The following is a 22,337-nucleotide window of genomic DNA, read 5'->3' on the forward strand; positions in this document are numbered from 1 at the left end:
TAATATTAATTCAAATAATCAACGGTCAGAATTGTGTCACGTCATTCGATGCATACTTCTTAGACTGTATTATTTCCCATATATATAACCTCACAATCAATGTTACCATCAAACAACTTAGCCAATAGCCACCACATGGTGAAGTCAATGGAGGATGATAATTATTCTGTTGGTAACAGATACGATAAAAAGCTTTCGGGTCACCTCCTTTTTGCTTTACAAAATCAATAAAAAAACAGCAGCTCCTCCTCCATTAGCAGCAATGCATGCACCCATATATTAAAGATTCAAAGTTTCTTCACAAACCCAATTACCTAATTTTTTAATCAATATTTAGAAGGCAACGGCAACCCACACAAAAGAAAATAAAAATTAAAAATCCTAAAGTGATATCACCTTCCATAGTCTAGTTACAACAAAACTGCATGGTATCTAAATTTCTTTGAAAATCTTTTCTTATTTATTTGTTTATTTATGACTGATATCCAAAACGTTATAATATTTTAAATAATCACCTGGGATAGTGGAACTATCGGTTAGGTGCGAGTTTTAGTGTCACCTTAGTAGCAACTGGGAAACCAATTATGCATACTTAACTAATCATCGAGATACTGAATATATAGGTGGGTACGAGCTTTAGTGCCACCTCTAATACGATCGCGAAAACTCGAACTCGAGGACCATGTTAAATTCTACTCTTCTCTTTTACCTCAAAAAATTTAAATTTGGGATATTATATTATATCTCCTCTTCCTTTTACTATGACACCATTGATGGTTAAAATCTTTTCTTCTCTTCAGTTTCTGGTGAACTGTCGCTGAACGAATCGACATGTTAAGACGCTGAACGATCCACCATTTTGAGAATAGTATTAACTTGGTTTGATGAGTCATGAACAATAGAAAAATCTATTGATGATGTTAATTTTGTATTCTACTTTTTCTTTTTGAGTTGACGTCGTTTTCCCACTGAACAAAGAAGACACATGTCAACTAACTCAAGTTGGATTAATTATCAAAAGAAAAAAAAAAGAGACGATGAAAGTTGGACTTTAGTGAGCCTCATCCTTATCCTGATGAAAGATAATTGCAGAGAGCTACAAATTTGTACCTGTATTCAAGCTCCTTTTTACATTGGGAAAAAAGATTCCATTGAAAAAAATCATTTCTTCATAATTCAAGGGGCAGATGTCCCATTTGTTGACCAACTATGTCACAAACATGAATATCTTCGAGGTAAACGACTTTTCCCCACTCAAGGTTTGCTTTAATAACTTTTCACCCAAAAAGTTTAAATATCATTTTTCAAAAGTTTATATTCCATTAATACTCAAAATACATTTCACTTCTCACGAGTTCAGCAGTTGCAAGAGCAGTTAAAGAGGTTTTGTTAGAGTAGAGGTTATGGATTGAGTGGTGGGACCATTGAATATTCGTCACCGAATCAATAGAAAATCAACTAAGAAAGGAAACCCTAACTTTGTAGTGCTGGACAATTGGCGAGAAATAGGTTCGAGTGAAAGGTTGTTGTAGGGAGAAGACCGGAGGTTCAATGGTGGTGTCGAAGAGAATTTTTGCCGCGAAATCGGCTTTGGGTATTAACAGAATATAAACTTTAAGTAAAAAAGTGGTATTTTAAAATTTTTGGGTGGGGGAAAATGTATTGAGGCAAACCTTGGGAGGACAAAAGTGTTACTATTTCTTCATCATCTCTCTCTGCTTGCTTCATTGCCACTGACAACACACAACCAAACATAAAAATGATCACTTGATCATCAATTTGACTACCTTTTGTTCAATCTCTAGCTAAGGTTATATAAGAAGGTAAATCAATAAGGATTTTAATACATTATCCCATAGATTTTCTCCCAAGTATTTGGAGTCTGGGCCGCATAAACCCGCCTTAAGAGCAAGACAACTTGTATTTCCAGGATACGATGGAATTATCAGATATCACACTGCCCAGTTTCCCATTGGAGCATGAAAATTTGAGTACCAATGAGAAAACACATTAAAAAAGAAAGTTATATGTAATTCGAACTTGAGAAATCTTGAAGTTGACTTTTAATAGATGCTAGATCACAATAAAAGATTTGGATAAAGAATATTTGCAGACTCCATAACATTAAGTTATATATTATCTGGATTGATGAGCTAGCCTTAAAACTTTTTTTTCCATACTTTTCAGAAGTCAGAAGCCCATATATTCTTCTACTGTATTATTTCTCCCATATGAATACTCTACTTCAGTTATATTCCATTTAGGTTTTCAACTCTTTCCACTAGACACCAAACTGGCAAAAAAATTATGAGAGACAGCTAATTTGTAGAATATAGTTGAACTTTTTAAATTGCAAATAATGCTCATGAATGTCGATTATCTTATGCAGTGCCAGATAGATCAGGCGCTTTGTTCCTCAAAAATCTCCACTGAAATAACTATAGCTAGCATTACTCTATACTTACCTACCAGCCAGAAACTAAACATCTTTGCTTGTTATTTAAGAAAAAATGAAGAAACCATGAGGTGTGGTCAGCTGGTAACTGGAGTCCAAGTGGGGTGAACTTACCAGCAATGTCAGGGGTTCAAACCAGCACTAGAAGCACTGAGAGCCTTGGGTACTTACCTGAGCCCTGATCGGGATTAGCCATACCTTCGGATATGGGGAACTTGAGGCTTCACCCAAAAAAATGACAGAAATTTAAAGATATATAACAAGAAAGTTAATGAACTAAAGTAATAAACTAAATGAAAAAGGAAGAAAATTACCCTTATGTTTTACAAAGATATGTAATTTCGTGTCTTACAATGTCGGAGACAAAAGCTATAGAGCACTCAAAGAAAATCAATTGTTTGGTTGCCCATATTAATATAAACACACAAATATGGAAAAGAAAGAGAAATCTGCAACATAGAAATGGATTTCAAGATCCATACCTTATTCTAATTAGTCTTATATCCTCCATGCATTTTCTGGCTACCAAACAAGTTCTAAAGGGGAAAAAAAAGGGAAAAGGGAAAGAAAATGAATTAAAAGGAGGATAACTGAAAGCAAGCATCAGACTTGCCTAGAGATTAAACTTCTCTCCTGAATATATTCAGGATAACCTTTGATTATTTCAGGCCATGGCTCCAAATTCTTCACCATGGAAGAAATTTCGCCATGAAATAATAATTTCTCCTTCTTCCTTCAAACTCCGAACATGCCATGGATGTCATCTTCATGATCTCTTCTTCTCTCTTCTTCTTTTCTTCTTCTTCTGCTCCACCGCTTAAACAAACAGCATGAGAACCACCATGCATATTTATATAAAACAAACAATATCAAGAAATTAAAAGAAAAAAAAAAAAACAATATTCAGAAACTTGAAAAAAAGAAAAGAAAGAAGAAGAAGAAGTGAAATATTATGGAGTTTGGTAACATATATAATGTAATGAGACTTATAACATTGTTTGTTCTTGGAATTTTTTGAGGATTAAACAAGAATTACACAAATAAAAATATTAATAATAAATATTAATTAATATAATAAAAGTTTACGTACATGGCAGGGCCTACTTTTACATAATTATATATACATTAGATTAAGAAAAATTAAGATAAGAGTGGGAATCTAAGTGAAACATCTAATGTAGGGTCCATTAAACAAAAGATTAACAAATAAATAGTGATTAAATGGGATTAGTTTACAAGTATTCAATTATTAATTAATCGGACAGTGGCCGGCGATTAGGTCATACTTAATTTATTTTGCATCAAATGAGTTGTATAATCTAGAGAGATGGATGGTGATTTAGTTGTTAAATATGATTATCCAGAAAATGAAAAAGTAAAGGTGAAGGTAGATGAGAAAAAAGGAAAAAGAAAATGAGATGAAAGAAAAAGAAAAGAAAAAACTTTGCAGGAACTTTATGAATGCTGGATTGCTTAAATGTTGGGGAAGAAATCAATGTAACTTTAATTTAAAATTAAACCATCTTCTGGATAATTATGAGGTTGAACATAGTCAATTTATTTAGAGCGTTTCTAAAAATGGATTGATGTTTTCAAGATTAAATTCTAAACTACCTCTGAGTGATCGATTGTGATTCGAGGGACTCTGAGTGTATTATTCAAAGTCCTGAGTTTGAGTCTCTCCTCGTAGTGGGGACCGAAAGATTTTGCCCAAGGGGGGCCTTGCGGTTTCGCTATTGTTCAAACAACTAGTGAAAACTTTAAAAAATATCAAAACCTAAGCAAAGAAATAATACATATCAATATCTAAAGAAAAATAATCAATAACACAATATTACTACTTGAATAAATATCTGAGAAGGAAACCTTGAGAAATTATGTGAAAATAAATCCAATTCACAAGGAAACACAAAAAATTTACTTGAAAAAACCTCTTCAATTAAGAGAGCAAAAGACTACGGAATTAATGATTCACTAAATTCATATAATTAAAAGAGTTACAACAATAATCCACCAAAAATGTTTACACAAATTTCTTATTTCTCCTTTTTTTTTTTTTTTTTGACTTTCAAAGATTAAATATAAAATTTCGTGACTTTGATCAGGCATACTAAGTTAAAGTCAATCAAAACTTAAATTAAGAACTTGCCTTGATTTTAATAGAATTAATAAAAAAAAAAGGAAATTTTCTAGTATAAACATAAATAATAAAAATTCTTTAATAATTTTGAGCACCAAACGGGACACTGAAATATAGGAAATGATGGGTGAAGGGTGAAGAATAACATTCAGTAAAATATAGCTAAGGTTTAATTTGGGAAAGCAGGAACATTCTTAAACATACACACAAACAAACTCACAAGATCCGTGCTTTTTTCCATCAATTAGAATAAAAAACCTTAAAAAAATAAGCTGATCAACCAAAAAAAAAAACTAAAATGAAATAACAATACATACCTAAAACTGATAAAACAAAAAACGAACCTAATTGTGCATTGATTAGTAAAGCTCAACAATTTCAGTCTTTAAAAGTTTAAGAAGAATAACATAGAGAAAGTGAAAGAAAGAATGAGAGAGTAAAAATTTTAGATAAAATCATAAAAAACAGGTGGATGTATAAAATAGTGGAGAGAGTTTTAAACTTTTAATATGTGTGACATGGAATATATATATTAATGCAAGTTTTATGAGTCTGGATATATGTATAATATTTTTTTTTTTTTTTTTTTAAATTTGAAGGGAGGCGTGATATATATATATTAATAGAATTTTTTATGGGCATATATAAACAATTTTTATTGGCATATAAAAAATTTTTAAAAAAATGTGAGGGTAGGGCAGGGTCCGCCCCTGCTCCTTGGTGACTAGTAGAGATAGTCATTGGAGTTTTATCCAGCTGATAGTTTTAGGGTCTCAAAGATAGTTGAGATGGATAAATTGGTTGAATACCCGTTATTTAAAAAAAAAAAAAAAAAAAAAAGATCAAATTCTAAAAATGGGAAGGATGAAATACATGGTTAGGATTGGTTTTTACAAGATATACAAAAACATTAAATGGCGTTTTTGAATTTCTTTTATAAGTTGAAAAACAACTTTTCTTTGCTCAAAAACGTTTTTTTCATTCACCAATATATATCTTTGTAATTGTTTTCAGACTTTCGAAAATAAAATAAAAAATTTCGACTTTAGAAGCACTCAAAACATATATAATTTCATTAAGAAACAACGAGAACCTACAATTATAGAGTTGTATGTTATTATTATCATTGTTTGTATCTCTAATATAAGATGAATCGGTACTCACTTCCTCATTAACCAGAAAAATTGATGGATCTAACTTTAATTATATAAAAAAAGGTGGGATAAGATATTTACCTAAGCCGAAAAGGTGTATTGATAAACCCAGGTGAATTCTCTAATAGCAAAACTTATGTTGTGATTATATATCTAAAATTTACTCAAACAAATAAAAAGTGGGATTCAATGGGTAGATTCTACATCTACTAAACTAGGAACATTCTATAACAAAAGTGTACGTGTGATTACAATGTAGAATTATTTAAATAAATAAAAAAGGGGATTGAGAAACTCCTCATCAAAAATTGAAAGTGGATGGATCTTATGACTAAGTTTTCAAACTCCTTCAATCCAGACCACTTGCTAGGAGGAATACCTTACCCCGACACTAGAATGCGAGTATTAAATTCATACATATTGCATTAATGTATATATTATTATTTTTATGGGAGTGTCTGGGATAGTTATATGCATTAATATTCTTTTAAGACTTTGAAAACTTAATCAGATACGAACTTCAATACCTCAATATTAACAATATAGGGACTCGAATTAAAGACTAATCATATTATTATTACGCCAAGTAGGTCTCGACATGGGAGCATAATTGTTGTCCACTTTTCCAGTGGTGCAGCATTAACATATATGTGTGATAAACGATGAAGAATAATTTAGTTTTATTAAATAATAAAAAGCAGGATTGAACTCCTCATTAACCCCAATATAAAATCTAATAAATCCTATTAAAGGAGGAAGCTTTTTTTTTTTTTTTTTTTTTTTTGCGTAAAAGAAAGAAAACATTGGAGAAAATGGTCAGATAGATCAACAATCGATCCATGACTAGCCCTTGACAATGCAAATATTGAAAATAATAATAAGAAAAAAAAAATTTCGTGGGGTAAAGTCTAGTGGATCAACAAAATTAAATCCAGTTTAGAAGTCAAATAACACTTTGATTGGAGAATTAAGATTGATTAGATTTGATCCAGTGCTAATCCGACTAAGTTTTAATCCTTGCTAGCTATACCACATTTTCTTTTTATTTATTAATGGTTTATGGAGATCAAAGCACTCCATTAATTACACTAATCACAAAGTTTATTACACAATAGGACAATATTTTCTAGATTGGCTGCTAACGGCTGCAAGTTCTGTATTTTAGAAATTAAATGGATGAATTTATTGTTATTTTGTATGGAGTTAAGGACTTTTTCTCACCAAATAATAGTTTAATTACACTTTCCATCGACAGACTTATTAAAATACATTTTATTATCTAAATTTATATTTCGTAGCAAACAAAGAGCAAACTCGATCTATGCGTTATCTATTCGTTTACTCTTATATTTATATTTTCATTAAATAGAAATAGTTTATGAGTGGTTTAGAAGGTTGGGAAGCCTATTTAAAAAATACAATGAGGTTTGAAACATCACTAATTAAATTTATATTAAGTGCTTTCAAGAAATATTCTAGTGCTTCTACTTTCATTTTAAATAAATTTGGTATATTTAACTAATATATTATAATATAGATAAAGGAATAATTGTGAATTATAATTTAATTATGCATAATTAAAAACACTAAATGACCAACAATTTTCTATCACCATCTTGGTTGCTAATAGAGATAGTCATTGAAGTTTTTATTGGTCTGTAGTTTCAGGGTCAGAGATTAGTTGAGGTGCGTATAAACTAGCCTAAACACCTGATCATAAAAAATAATAATTCTATCACCAATTATAAGGGTTAAATAAGATAATATATTGTTATAAAAAAATTGAAGCTCTTACTTGGCCGGTAATTTTAGGGTCCCAAGAGATTAGCTAAGATGAATAAGTGGTCCGACACCTCGATCATTAAAAAAAAAAAAAAATCTATCACTAATGAGGACCAAATAAGATAATAATTATTATAAAGAAAATGGAAATAGATATTGTTATAATGTTATCTAGAGTATGATTTGATAAATTTGCATACATGTGACACGCAAGAGACACCAAAAACCAGTGTTTAGAAAGTGCTTATTTTAGTGGTGATAATGATTTAATAAATTTAACAGTAATTAAAATCATGGGTGTAATAATAATATGGAAATTAAGCATAATTATTCTTTTCTATAGGTAAGACATTTGTCGACAGTCGTCCCCACCAGATCATTGCTGCCACCAAACAAGATTTTCCTGGACACCTAACCCTAATTTTTTTTTTATATAATATTTTTTCTTTTGTTGTTGTTAGGAGCCAAAAGCTCCAGAGTGCTTTAAGAATGGCAAAGCTTCAAAGCAATTATTCTTCCAAAAATTAACTTCCTTTATTTTAGGGAAAAACTTTACAGGTTATCTTTCAATTATTAGTGTTTGTGTTGTCGTGTACTCTTGTTTTGTTTTTCTTTTTGACAAATATCACCCATGATCCTTGAGTTTTAGGCTAATATCAATTATATGGTTTTAAATTTTCAATAGTATCAACATTATCCCATGCATTTAAATGTCAATGTGAGTTTTACAGTTTATTTCACGTACCTTGTAATATCGATTAATACTAAATATATCCACAATTGTTAGAAAGTATTAAAGGAGATTTATTTTACTTTTATATGAGGTTTTGATAATCTTAGAAGGTGCTTTTGGTTATCCAACATAAATTTTAATGATTCTAGGAGATTATAATACTTTTTGATAATTACTTTTGGATGGTCGAATGATTCGATAGAGATTTTTGAATGTATTACTCAAAAGGTCTTGAATTCAAGTCCCTCATCATTGTTAATAAAGGTAACCACTAAAGTTTTTACCTAACTAGTAGTTTTAAGGTTCTAGGAGATTAGTTGAAGTACATGTAAGTTGGTCTGGACACCTCTGGTCATATATATAACAGATCCATTTGTTTAACCTAAAAATCTTAATAATATACCATAAATTTTAATACACCAATATTCACAAGTAAAAACAATTAAGAAAATTGGGGTTTTCCAGCTATACGAGACTTATCATTAATATTTTTGAAACTACAAGGAGTTTGGTTGATATTTTTGAAACTATGAATATTATTATGAAATCAATCAAAACTTGGGTAGTGTGGATAATCTTTTCCCTCTAGTTCTAAAAATTATAATTTAATAAACTCCATGATGACATATTGTGGGAACTGGGAAAGGTGGTGAGAAAATCTGTCTTTGAGTGAAAGCACAAAGTGTGTAGTCAACAAGGCTTTCTAAAATTCATAATTGATTTGAGTGCTTGTCCTATGTACAATTAAAGAATTTTAAAAAAAAAAAAAAAAAAAAAGATTTGATTTTACACTTATTTTGACCATATCATCAAGGATCAGATGCCCACATCTCAATTTCATGGAATCATAATTCTCCAGTTTCAAAAAGCCACTTAAAATTCTGCACAAAATTTATTCTTCACAGAAGGGATGCAAATTTGGATTATTTTAGTGCATCTCAAATGGGTGGAAATGAATAGAATCAGAATACACACTGTGCAACTAAAATATATAGTCGGTCTGAGGTTTAACCAAGTAAATATTATCTGTTTTAAGTCTTAACGAGCATAGTTTTACTTACTTTAAGATATTAAACAAACATCGTTCATCGTTCCACCCAAGCCATAATTACTTAGTTGAAGAGAACCCAGAACTTATAAACTGACTCACTCACGAACAATGTAAGATGTAACAAGCATATAACATTTGTCTTCTGCATTTCAAGTTTGGTTCATCCATATCTAACTAATCCAAACAATAATTTGAACTGAAAAACCAGAGATACATTCATATGAGTTAATTGGACGATCTGTCGATCCTTTTATACTAAGTCAATCTTACAGAATTACTCAGAGGAGAGCAGTAATGAGATTATAAAATGTTCAATCATTGAGCAAGGCAGAATTACAGCTTATCTATTAAAGGAAGCTGCAGGATTAATCAATAGCCAGCAGCAACCTCAGATGTTCACAGATGCAAATAAAAGATCCATAAGTTTTTCTCAAAATTGCCATTCCAGCCATATATGAAACATTCATAGCCTATAGAAGTAGAAATACATTACTTAATGACATTTATATGGACAAATTAATCAAACTCCCTCTTCTTACAATTCACTGCAGCTTGAAATCTCCAGATTCCTGGGAAACAAATCAAGCAAATGTACTTGCATCAATGCAACAATATGTCAAGAAAGAATTATGTCATTACGAAAATAAGGAGAAATAATAGAAGATAGATACCTAGTTTACAGCATTCTTCAGACAATAGATCCAACATTACACTTTAGAATGGATGACCTTCTGTAGAGAGAAAAAAAGGGAAAGGGAATAACAGCAGATGTGGCCCCGAATAAAATCAGCCACCAATTTGTATCTTTGTGTTCCATTATATATATGAATGGTTTCTTCATTTGACCTAACTAACATGAATGAGTGGTGAGAGCAAAAAGGAAAAAAAAAAAAATTCTCTACCACCCCAAAATGAAGGCATGTACTTCAGCCCAACTTGAGACTGTATAAAGAATGCCAGATAGCCCCTTCCAATTGCCGGAGCTTCCTTCAACGTATTGCTTCTGTTTCTTAACCAAGGCAGGGTACAATGGTACAAAAGAGACACCAAATTGACTTCCCACTCTCCTTAAGCTTGAACTAGATCCAATCACAATGCCTATATCGGCCTTAAGCAGACATAGTAAGTCACCCACTGAATCTACAATATAAACAGTCAATTTCTTTCTGTCACTGCCGTAGTTCTGTACTATATTGTTGAAAGCTCGAACCTTGTCTGTGGGAGACTCCACTTTCTTAACAATTTCGCCGGTGGAAAGGGATTCTTCAAAAATGAACTCATTTGCATGTATATTCAGAAGATTTAGACCCCCTGCTTGATTAAAAGAAAAATTCTAATAAAAAAATGTATTGAGTGTTTTAACAAACCTCAGAAGGAAAAAGATTGAGAATTTACACACACACAAAAAAAAAAAGGGAGAGAGATCGTGAAGATTATAAGCAGATGTTTAAGAAATCAAATAATCCGTAAGCTGCAGAACACTTGTGGAATTAAACTAAAATATAACTGATGACAAAATAACAGGCAAATCAAAATGGCATAGGATACACATTCAACCAACTACTGATGTAGTTGAAAAGACATCTCCGATCAGCAATGATGTCATCATCGAAGTTTTATAGGAGAAAAATAAAATTCTACTGATCCTTTTGACTAAAAAAAAAACTAGCAAGCAGATGGAACATGGACATAATGGAAAATACAGTTGAAGCCCATCAAAGAATTGCAAAGCAATATAAAATTTTGTAAAGCTCTTCAGATGATATTACTTAGGTAGTAAATTCTTAGTAAAGAAAAAAAAAAAAAACTAGTCTTCTTGTGTTGGAGTGTGTGTGTCCATCTGCATGAATGTATGTATGTTTAACATAACTAAACAGGTCCATATTAAACGACTACCTGTCCCAGCAAATAACTTTTTTGCAGAAAAAAACCAAAAATACTGGTCATTTCAAAGCATTATGCATGCCAAATACAGAATTGACACTAGAAGCAGTCTGATTCATATAATGTTCAATATTTTTGGGTATAAAGTAAATGAGTTATGAAGAAGGGAGTTGAAAAACCTCTAAACCACAAAGCAATGCTGGACTTACGTTTCTTGCAAGTTAAAATGTTCCTAATCAAACAACTTATTTCAATTTATTTTTGTATTTTCAGTTTTTTAAGTACTATTCCATCAAAATTCTATTCAATCTCACAGAGCCAAGAAGCAAGTAATTTTGGTAAACCAAAATGACTCCATTTTAAGGACAAGAGAAACTGAATCAAAAGTATTGGGAGTCCCATCCCTTAGCGTGACTCAGACTCACTAATATCTTTTAAGCATTATGTTCACAAGTTTGAACTTCAGGTTTCCACCAGTGAATAATAAAAAATAAAAACTGCAGCCAGAGCGCATATATATATATATAACCTTTGCAACATCTTTTAGCCTGTCTGCATAAAAGTGGAAAAATCATGATTTCTCCATTTTCCTATTTCTTTGCTTGGTAGGGGGGTGGTTTTGGGCTTCTAAGTAAAGAATACAAACTTATTTCAGTCCAAATCTTATACTAAAGCAAAATAATAATGATATAAATAAATTATAGAGAAAAAGAGACATGGAAACTTTGTGGTGGAATAAGTTTATACAGTGGGCTTATGGTAAGACAGACAAACAAAGACCAATCTCAAAGTTATTTTTTACAAATGGGATACTAGAGCAGTAAAATATAGCACTAAAAACGAGAGATTGGGTTTTCTCTACTAAGTTGCTAAAACTATTTTTAACTGCAGAAGGTCAAGTATCTACGTATTAGCATAAATAAGCACAATTAAGTGAGCAAAGTCCAAAAAGATAAGCAAGTTGAACTTTCATAATCTTAACATAGCAAATTATGGCGTCACTCTATATGTCATGAATTCTGCATTCCAAAATTCTATATGTTTAATGTATACCTGCTGAAAAAGCTGCTCTGATGAGATCACCACACCAACAATATGAAAGTACGTGGACATTTGCATTCAAATTTTCATTCTTTACAATTTTCTGAAAGAAAGTAGTACAACCATCTTGAAGAATCCGGCGTTCACCAGCTCGTTTAATGTCTTCAAGATTTACACCCTTCAGTACTCCAGACTCACTCACTCTAGAATTCGCCCTCTTCTCAAAGTCTGAGAGTTGCTCAAGAGCGTTATATAAAGCTTCATAGTTGAATTGCTCCACTGCAAAATCCCACAAAGTCAAACCCTAATACACTAAAACCAGAAACTTCATCCAAGAGTTGGATGTTAAATTGTCATGCAAAATACCTTTCATAGAAGGAACAATGCTTTCAATGCATTGTTCATACTCTTCTGTGTACTCTCTGGAGAGGTCACCCCAAGTATTCCTCAACTCAGCTGATGACATCCGATCAAGTTGACTTTCAGGTTGATTTTGGTCAGATTTTGGGGCTGTCACTATTGCGATCTCTGCCAAAATGGCAGAAGAATCAACAACAGTGCAAGTCAAATCAAAATCAGAAAATATAATAAGATGATCTCTGGCAGGATTATGCTCCTTAATGAGAGGAACTACAGTGGGCTGAGCAAGTGGCTGTGCATTGAAGAACTCAATTTCAAGTTTCATGGCTTGGTGATAAAGCTTCTCTATGATGTCTAGTTCTTCGCCTGTCAAAGAGACACTAAGTTTATCCAGCAAGTCCTCGTTTTGCAGAGCTGATGCCTGAACTCAAAGAATACAATATTTGAAATGAAGAAATAGTGCCATCTAGGTAATTCATTTTCCTCCAAGCCTAAGCAAACTATTATCAGATTCCCCATTAAGTAAAAAATGACATTACCATTCAAATAAAGACATACCTGAAAACTTTCAGAAGAATAATTGTCAATCCACTTCTGGTAAGGGTGATTGCCTTCATTAAGATCTAGAAATTCCTGGAATTCCTTACCAAGGAAAGCATACAGCCTCATGCAAGGTGACATAGCACCCAATGTATAAGCTGCAACTTTTGTTCTTTCAAATGGAGTTGCAAGTTTTCCAGGACCTTTGACACCTTCAACTTTCCCAGATGCTGTTGCCAACAAGAATTCCGTATACTTTACTGTTGCAGAGTTAATAGAAGCCTCTTTAGCAAGGTCCAGACCCCACTCCTGCAAGACTCAAAACATTCAGAAAACGAAAATACTATACTCCATTACATGAAAAGAAATAAGTTTTACTTCCATAAATCAAAATAAAACCATTAGTAGACAAACTTCGTTGTAACTTAGACAGCATTCGAAGGAAAAGTTCCATCTTCTTAGAGAAAATCCAGAGCATATCTTTCGTAATAACAAGAAAAGGTTGCCATTGAGTCAGGTAAAGTGCCACTCAGATCAAAATTGTTCATTTCTTTTCAAGCAAACTGTCAATACTAAAAACAAAAACATCCAAAAGATTGTATCTTGGCAGTGTCTAAAAAACAAAACAATTAACCATCCACTAAAACCAAAATCCTATGCTTTGATTATGGTTTAAGATCTAAAATCAACATGAAAAAGGCATCACTTTTTATGCAGCAATGAATGCTAGGACCATTGAAATATTGTAACTATCAAAGCCAACTGGATGTTTAGTCCCATAATAGTTTGGGCAGTTAACATTCCATAAATTCACAAGCCAATTACATGGAAATATAATCTTCAGTATTCAACTACATTCTTTACCTAAACTTTTAAATGAATTATTTTATATTACCTTTACAAATGAATTGTGCATTTTTAACTCCTCCAGAACACTCTTCCTCAATTCAGAGATTGAAAGTTTTGCATCATCATCATCTGCACACTCCTCTGCCAATTCATACCTGAATATGCAAACAGACCCCAAAAAAAAAAAAAAAAAAAAAGTGTAACAGCCACCAATAGATACCTAGCCCTTTAATTCTATATACACAGCGTGAGAGAACTATATATAAATATTCTTAAAATGCAAATCAGATGTTGATTTAAGCTTTAGAAACAGAAATAAAGTAGTGCAACGATTTTCACCATCAATAAAAGTCTAACACTTCATTTGGTTGCCGAGAAAGCACACTAGAAGAAAGTGGGGATAAAAAGCCTTCAATCATATGTTCGATACTGCCCTTCTTTCCACAAACAATAAACTCAACCTTAAAAAAGGCCAGCCAAGTGAATTATGTAAATGCACTCGCAGTAAAGCTTCAGTATTCTCAAGCAATGAGAAAACCTAGATATTTTTTTCTTATACTTGTGGTACTATCCCAATCATCTCTTTTAATTAATTCAAAACTAGATTTACAATATCAATTCCTATATATTTACAATGATCTATCTCCAGCACCAAAACCATATCCATAGAGCAAACGTGCCAAAATTCCTACATATTGTAATTATATTTAACATGCCAATAGTTATATTTTCTCATTCAATACATTTATACTCAAACCAATCTTTTTTCTTTTTTCATATTTTGGATAACCTAGAAATTTCTAAATAATCAAATCAGTCCATTCACTCTATCATTCTATCAACAAATCTTTTTGTTGAAACCACTGAGTGTACATAATCAATCAATTGAACAATTTTTCTTTTTTAGTTTTCCCACACTTCGTCAGCAACAAATGCTACTCAGCAGATCGTATATCAAAACAGAATATTAAAATTTCATCAAAAGGTCATACTAGACCTCCCAAACGATCAACCTCTCATATATCAAACACAATTTATGAAAATTCTAATTTTCTAAATCTTTCTTTCTCAATTTCTCAGCAATCAAACATTCCCCGATAATAAAAATCTAATACTACTTATATTTCTTTTCTTTTTCCTATAGTTCCGATCTTAGATTTTCAATTTTCTCTTAATGTGCCACATTTTCTCGGATTCGAAACATTCCTAAATCACAAAATTCAATATACACAACATTATCCCTCTTCCTAGACCTTGCAAACACTGAAAGAAACACAATTTGGATCTCAGATTCTCACAATCTTGCCCATTTTCCGACATTTTCTCAGAAAGGAAACAGACCAATACGAGACGAAAACCAAAAGAAGTCCAAAAACCCACTTACGCTTGAGCAAAAGCTTTAAGAAAGTGAACATCTTGGGCGATGTAATTCCTGAAGGTGTCAATCTTTAGATTTCCAGAAGCTAAACAGAGCGTAAAGGGAGTGTACATAGCAAAGACGGATTCTCTCTTAAACTTGATCCAGAACCTTCTGGCGAGTCCCTCCTCCTCGGCGCTCGGCGATTTCGGAGGAATCGCCGCCATCGAGAGTGCCGATCTTTGAGTTGTGAAAGAGGGGGGTGAGTCGACTCGGAGGAAAGACGGGAGCAGTGAGTCGGAGAGGCCGTGTCGGATTGGGAGGAAGTTAGAGCAGGAGAAAAGATGGGAGAGTAATGGGGTTTTGATTGGGTTTGTGAAGAGCGCACGCATCAAAGAGACAGAGAAAGAGGAAGAGAGAGAGGGATGAAAATCAAAAAGTTTTTCTGTTGAGTTGGAAGTATGTATTATTTTGGTATTTGTTTTTGTTTTTGTTCTGTTGTGGATGGGAATGGGAATGGGGATGGGGATGGGGATGGGGATGAAAAGGGAGGGAAGTTTTTATCAAGTGGGCTTTTTTATTATTGGGCTTTTTAGTTTGGACTTATTTCGATTGTTGTTGGGCTTCAATAATATTACGATTTTCATGAGCTTTTGTGTTCTAGTCCTCCCAACCACTAATAGGGGTGGCCACTAGGACTTTTACCTAGTTAATAGTTTTAGGGCCTTAAAGGATTAATTAAGGTACGTGCAAACTGATTCGAATACCTTGGTGATAAAAAAAAAGTGCAGTATAGTAAAATTTCTCTATAATCATAATGGTAAGATTAATTAATTTTATTACTCTAAGGAGGTTATAACTTAATAGAGGTGTGATTACAAAAATTTCTTTATAATTTATGTTTTAGTAGTACAGTATTAGGATTTCAATTGATGTTTTAATACTATTAAGATTTCAATTCAACGCTTTAATTGCCTATTTTTGAAAAGGATAGAAGATCGTGTCTTGAAACCAACAAAGATAAGTGTCATTGATAGAATTGTAAATGCAATTGTTGCATGGTCAAATTGATGTGAAGTCACAAACTATTGCCAATTGTTTTAATCATTACAAAATTATGCAGCAAATTGATGTAAAGCCACATATTATTGCCAATTGTTTTAATCATTACCAAATTAGGACCCCGATATCGATGAATTGCAAATTACAAATGAAATGGATGAGGAGAATCAAAGAGTCATTGTAGAATTTAGTAATCAAATTCGACAACTTCATTACACTAATCGAATGGATATTAATGTCTTTCTCAATCATCCAAATGAGCAATACGTCATGTATACTTTAACTAAAGAAGAAATCATTAATACAATTAGACAAGAAGATGAAGGAAATAACCATGAGGATGATAGTACGGAAATACAAAAAGTTTGTGTCAAAAAGCTCTAAACATACTTGAAAAACTAGAAATATATGGCTTCAACAAGAAGATATTCATGCTGTTAAGAAATATGGGTTATTTTGTTTTATTGTTTATTAAGGGTAGATTTTTCTTTTCATTATTTTCTTTTTTTAGCCTTTATATATTTCTTTGTATTTAGGTTAAATCATACTTTTTGTATTCAATTGAATTGTGCAATATCAATGAAACCCTAGCCTCCTCTTTTTATTATTTTCTTTGGATTGTTTAACATGTCTCAAGCAAAGTTTCATGGGACGAGCTTAATCTTAAACACAAGGGTATCGTTGTCAGTTTCTGCAATCTGATATTTCGTTGGTATTCATTCAATTTCGGCAATCTGGTATTTCGTTTTTTCTTTCTTTTGCATTCTGGTTTCTTTGTTTTTTTTTTGAATATGGCTACTGAAAGAGACATTCGCTTCAGTCTGTAAGTGTGAGGTTAGATGACAAGAATTATTCGTATTGGATTATGTGATGAGAAATTTTCTTAAGGGTAAAAAGATGTGGGATATGTAGGTACACAGTTAGGTACACAGTTAGCGATTATGAGACAACAAAAAGGTTTAGGATCATCTACAAAAGTTATCTACTCAGTCAAATTTTGCAAAGCAGTATCAATTGGAGAATGACATACGAGCTCTTCGCAGAAATATGAGTGTTCATGAGTTTTATTCTGCTATGACAGATCTTGGGATCATTATGGCTCTTACAGAATCTGCAGAATTAAAAGCATGTGGTGCCTATATTGCTCATAGGGAGCAGCAACGGTTGGTACAGTTTTTAACGGCACTTCGTAGTGATTTTGAAGGACTTAGAGGTTCAATTTTGCATCGTTCTCCAATGCCTTCTGTTGACTCAGTTGTCAGTGAGTTATTGGCTGAAGAATACTTCTTAAGTCTCATTCTGAAAAGGGAATTCTTCTTCGACTTCTAATCCTTCTGTGTTAGCAGTACCTTCGAAGCCGTCTTTAATAATCAGAATAACCTTACACACGGGTTGCCTTCGACGAGTGCAGTTTCTGTAAGCAAAAGGTCATTGGAAGCTCAGTGTCCTAAGTGAGACAGCAGAATCAATCGCAGCAGCAATCTCAAGCTTGGAAGCCTGGCAAACCAGTCCCAATCAATGCTCCATAGACCACCTCGGGGTTACAAACCACCACAGTCTAATACTGCCGCAGTAGTTTCATCAGCGTCCTTTCACCGATCCTAGTACTCGGCTGAGCAATTTCAGAAGTTTCTCTCTCTTACAACCACAAGCTATGTCTGCCTCTTCTTCCTTAGGTCAGTTACCTCATGTTCTTCAGGTATGTCACATTCTGTATGGTTTTGGATTCTGGTGCTTCACATCATATGTCTCCAGATTCTTCATCTTTTGCTTCTGTGTCCCCTTCGTCTTCTATTCCTGTCATGACTGCTGATGGCACTCCTATGCCTTTAGCAGGTGTTGGTTCTGTTGTCACACCTCACTTGTCTCTCTCTAATGTTTATCATATTCCAAAACTTACATTAAATCTTGCTCTGTGGTCAGTTATGTGATTCTGTAATTTAGTCACCTTTTCCTCTTCTTCTTGTTAGTGTGCGATCTACAGTCTCAGAAGCTGATTGGGAGGCCGTAGGAGGGGGGACTATATATTTTGGATGAGTAAAGTTGCCAGTTGCTTCGCTTGCTACTATGCGGATGCCTGCCGCTACTAGTGTTGACTTGTCTTCTTTTCGTTTGAGTCCTTCTTCTTCTAGTTTTTATTTATGACATTCTCGTTTAGGTCATGTTTCGTCTTCTCGTTTGAGATTTTTGGCATCCACAGGGGCTTTAGGAAATTTGCAAACTTGTATATTTCTGATTGTAGTGGATGTAACTGGCAAAATTTTCAGCTTTACCTTTAATCGAAGTATTTCTGTTTCTTCTCTCCATTTGATTTGATTCATTCTGATGTATGGGACCTTCTCCTGTTGCCACAAGAGGAGGTCTCGATATTTGTTTCTTTTATTGATGACATACTCGTTATTGTTGGGTTTATTTAATGAAACATCGTTCTGAATTTTTTGAGATATATACAGCCTTTCGAGCTCTTGTCAAAACTCAACATTCTGCTATTATCAAATGTTTAGGTGTGATTTGGGTGGGAATACACTTCTAATAAATTTTGTGAGTTGCTTGCATTAGATGGAACTGTTCCCCAAACCTCGTGTACAGATATTCCTAAGCAAAATGGTGTGGCTGAAAGAAAAATGGCACATTGTTGAAACTGCTCGTTCTCTGTTATTGTTTTCCTCTGTTCCTAGTGTGTTTTGGGTGAAGCTTTTCTTACTGCTGTAGGTTTGATTAATACAATTCCATCTTCTCCTATTCAGGTTTTTCTCCCTTCGAAAAGTTGTATGAGTATGCCCCTGATTATTCTTCCTTTAAAGTTTTTGGTTGTACTTGTTTGTTCTTTCGTCCTCATGTAGAACGCAGCAAGTTGTCCTCTCGATCTGTTATTTGTGTCTTTCTTGGTTATGTGTGAAGGAAAAAGGGTATCGTTGTTTTGATCCAATAACTCAGAAACTTTATGTGTCTCGTCATGTTGTTTTTCTTGAGCATATACCTTTCTTTTCTATTCCATCCACTACTCATACTTGACTAGATCTGATCTAATTCGTAAGATCCTTTTTCTGAGGATTCTGATAGTTTGCCATCTCAGGTCCTAGTACGGATCATCTGCAGGTACTGACACTTTTCTCTCTAGCACACCTGAACTCCCTCTTCTCCCATGGTCACTCAAGCTTCGTCTGAGATTGTGGATCCACCTCTACGTCAATCCATACGCTTCGTAAGTCCACAAAGTTACCAGATTTGCTTATTCTTGTTATTCTTCATCTTTTGCTTCTTTTTAGCTTCTTTCATTGTCTCTCTGAGCCCTCTTCCTATAAGAGGCAATTCTTGATCCTCTTTGCGCAGCAAGCTATGGATGAGGAACTTTCTGCTTTACATAAGACAGTACTTGGATTTGGTTCCTCTACCTCCTGTAGACTGTTGTTGGTTGTCGTTGGGTGTATAAGATCAGACTAATTCTGATGGATCTATTGAGAGATACAAAGCTAGGTTGGTTGCAAAAGGGTACTCTCAACATATTGGTATGGATTAGAGGAACATTTGCTCCTGTTGCAAAAAATGACCTATTCGTACTCTTATTGCGTATCTCGGTTCGTCAGTGGCATATCTCTCAACTTGATTGTTAAAAATGCATTCTTGAAGGAGATCTTCAAGAGAATTTATATGCGCCCCCCTCCTGTGTTTCACATGATTCTGGGTATGTTTGCAAGCTGAAGAAAGCGTTATGGTCTTAAACAAGCACCTCGTGCTTGGTTTGAAAATTTTCTATTGTGATCTCTTCCCTGGATTTGCTCTAGTATCATGATTCTGCTCTTTTTTGTTAAGTGCACTGATGCAGGTCGTATCATTCTGTCTTGATATGTTGATGACATGATTATTACTGGTGGATATTGATGTATTTTAGTTTGAAGACAAGTTAGCTCAACGTTTTGAAATGAAGGATTTGGTTCTCTACGATATTTCTTGGGTATGAGGTAGCCTACTCACCTAGAGGTTTCTTCTCTCTCAGTCGAAATATGTTGCAGATATTCTTTGAACGGGCTAGACTTATTGATAATAGAGTCGATACTCCGATTGAGGTAATGCAAAATATTCTTCTCTCTGGTTTACCTTTGTCAGATCCTACTTTATACCGTACTGTTGTTGGGAGTTTGGTATATCTCACTATTACTCGTCCAGATATTGCATATGCTGTTCATGTTGTTAGCCAGTTTGTTGCTTCTCCTACTACAGTTCATTGGCAGCTGTTTCTTCGTATTTGCGGTATCTTCGGGGTACAGTCTTTCAGAGTCTTTTACTTCCATCCACCTCTTCCTTGGAGCTGCTGCATACTCTGATGCTGATCATGGCAGTGATCCCTAGATCGCAAGTCTGTTACTGGTTTCTGTATCTTTTTGGGTGATTCTCTTATTTCTTGGAAGAGCAGAAACAATCCATTGTTTCTCAATCTTCAACCGAAGCGAATATCGTGCTATGGCATCTACTACCAAAGAGATTGTTTGGTTACGTTGGTTACTTGCAGATATGGGCTTTTCTTTTTTTATCCCACTCCTATGTATTGTGACAACCAGAGTTCTATTCAGTTGCTCCAACTCGGTTTTTCATGAACGACTAAGCACATGAGATCGATTGTCACCTTACTCGTCATCATCTCAAGCATGGCACCATTACCTTGCCTTTGTTTCTTCTTCTTTGCAGATTGCAGATTTCTTTACCAGTCGCATTCTATTTTCCCGTTTTCGTTTTCTAGTTGGCAAACTCTTGATGCTTGTAGCCGCCGCATCGTGAGTTTGAGGGGAGTTAAGAAATATGGGTTATTTTGTTTTATTGTTTATTAAGGGTAGATTTGTCTTTTCATTATTTCCTTTGTTTAGCCTATAATATATATATATCTTTGTATTCGGTAAATTCATACTTTTTGTATTCAATTGAATTGTGCAATATCAATGAAACCCTAGCCTCCTCTTTTTATTATTTTCTTTGGATTGTTTAACACATGCTAGCGAGTAATCTACCCACAAGTTAAAAGATGTAGTAATAATCCTAAAGCATAAATCATTATCTCAAACAGCTTTAGATAAATATTTTATTTCATCTTAAATCTTAATGTAACGTGTATATGTATATATTTTTTTTTTTTTTTGCAATATACAAATACTTATTATTATGTAGAGGTAACTTTTCTTAAGATGGGAATTAGAAAAATTATAACTTATTACAATGTAGAGTTTATTCTTATATAGAGTATATTACTATAGAGAGGTTTTACTGTATTTATCATAATTCATATGAATAATTTTATTATATTCAATTGAGTGAATATCAACAACACTTCCAGGTCCCCAGGGGATTAAATAAAGTGTGCGCAAGTTGACTCGAACACCCCTAATGATAAATATAAATAATTTTATTATATTAAATTGAGTGAATATCAACAACACTTCCAAGGCCTTAGGAGATTAGTTAAGGTGCGTGCAAACTAGGCCAGACACCCCCAATGATTAAAAAAAAAAAAAAAAGATTAATTAAGTGTACATAAACTAACCCAAATATCCCCGGTAATAAAAAACAGAGGTGTAGTATTACTCTTAACTCATGTGAATAATTTATTTATATTAAATTGAGTGTATCAACAACACTCAAGATCTCTTTCTTACTATATATATACACGTTCAGCAATAGGCAATAGCTAGCTAACATTCATAGTAAAGAAACAAAATTTATATTATAAAGGGATGAAAACAATAAGTCCATCAAATATATATTACATAACATAATGACTATCCTTAGATTGAATTCATAACATATAATCTAATCACATTTATCTAAAACAAAACACAACTTTGAGCCTTGTGACAACATGTCTCGAATTCGAAACGACCAAAGTCGAATCATTTTCCCAATTTCTAGTCTATTATTTGCATCATCTACCACCTCCTTA

The 22,337-nt window shown here is 33.3% G+C and overlaps 1 protein-coding gene across 2 annotated transcripts; it reads right to left on the reverse strand.

Annotated features, from left to right (window-relative positions):
- Window positions 1–9,581: 9,581 nt before the first annotated feature.
- Window positions 9,582–15,790, reverse strand: LOC116142540 (bifunctional TH2 protein, mitochondrial-like). Of its 2 annotated transcripts, none has more exons than XM_031427974.1 (7): window positions 15,374–15,790; window positions 14,036–14,144; window positions 13,159–13,449; window positions 12,607–13,021; window positions 12,253–12,519; window positions 9,987–10,626; window positions 9,582–9,884 (listed from the first exon to the last, which is right to left on the reverse strand). In XM_031427974.1, the coding sequence occupies exons 1-6, from the start codon at window positions 15,736–15,738 to the stop codon at window positions 10,214–10,216; spliced, it is 1,860 nt and encodes a 619-aa protein (XP_031283834.1). In that variant the 5' UTR covers window positions 15,739–15,790; the 3' UTR covers window positions 9,582–9,884; window positions 9,987–10,213. The 2 variants fall into 2 exon arrangements, with proteins under 2 accessions (XP_031283834.1, XP_031283833.1); XM_031427973.1 differs by having other exon boundaries at window positions 9,987–10,629.
- Between the last annotated feature and the right edge of the window lie 6,547 nt (window positions 15,791–22,337).

This window comes from Pistacia vera, unplaced genomic scaffold, assembly GCF_008641045.1.
Source record: "Pistacia vera cultivar Batoury unplaced genomic scaffold, PisVer_v2 Contig412, whole genome shotgun sequence".
Classification (NCBI taxonomy): domain Eukaryota; kingdom Viridiplantae; phylum Streptophyta; class Magnoliopsida; order Sapindales; family Anacardiaceae; genus Pistacia; species Pistacia vera.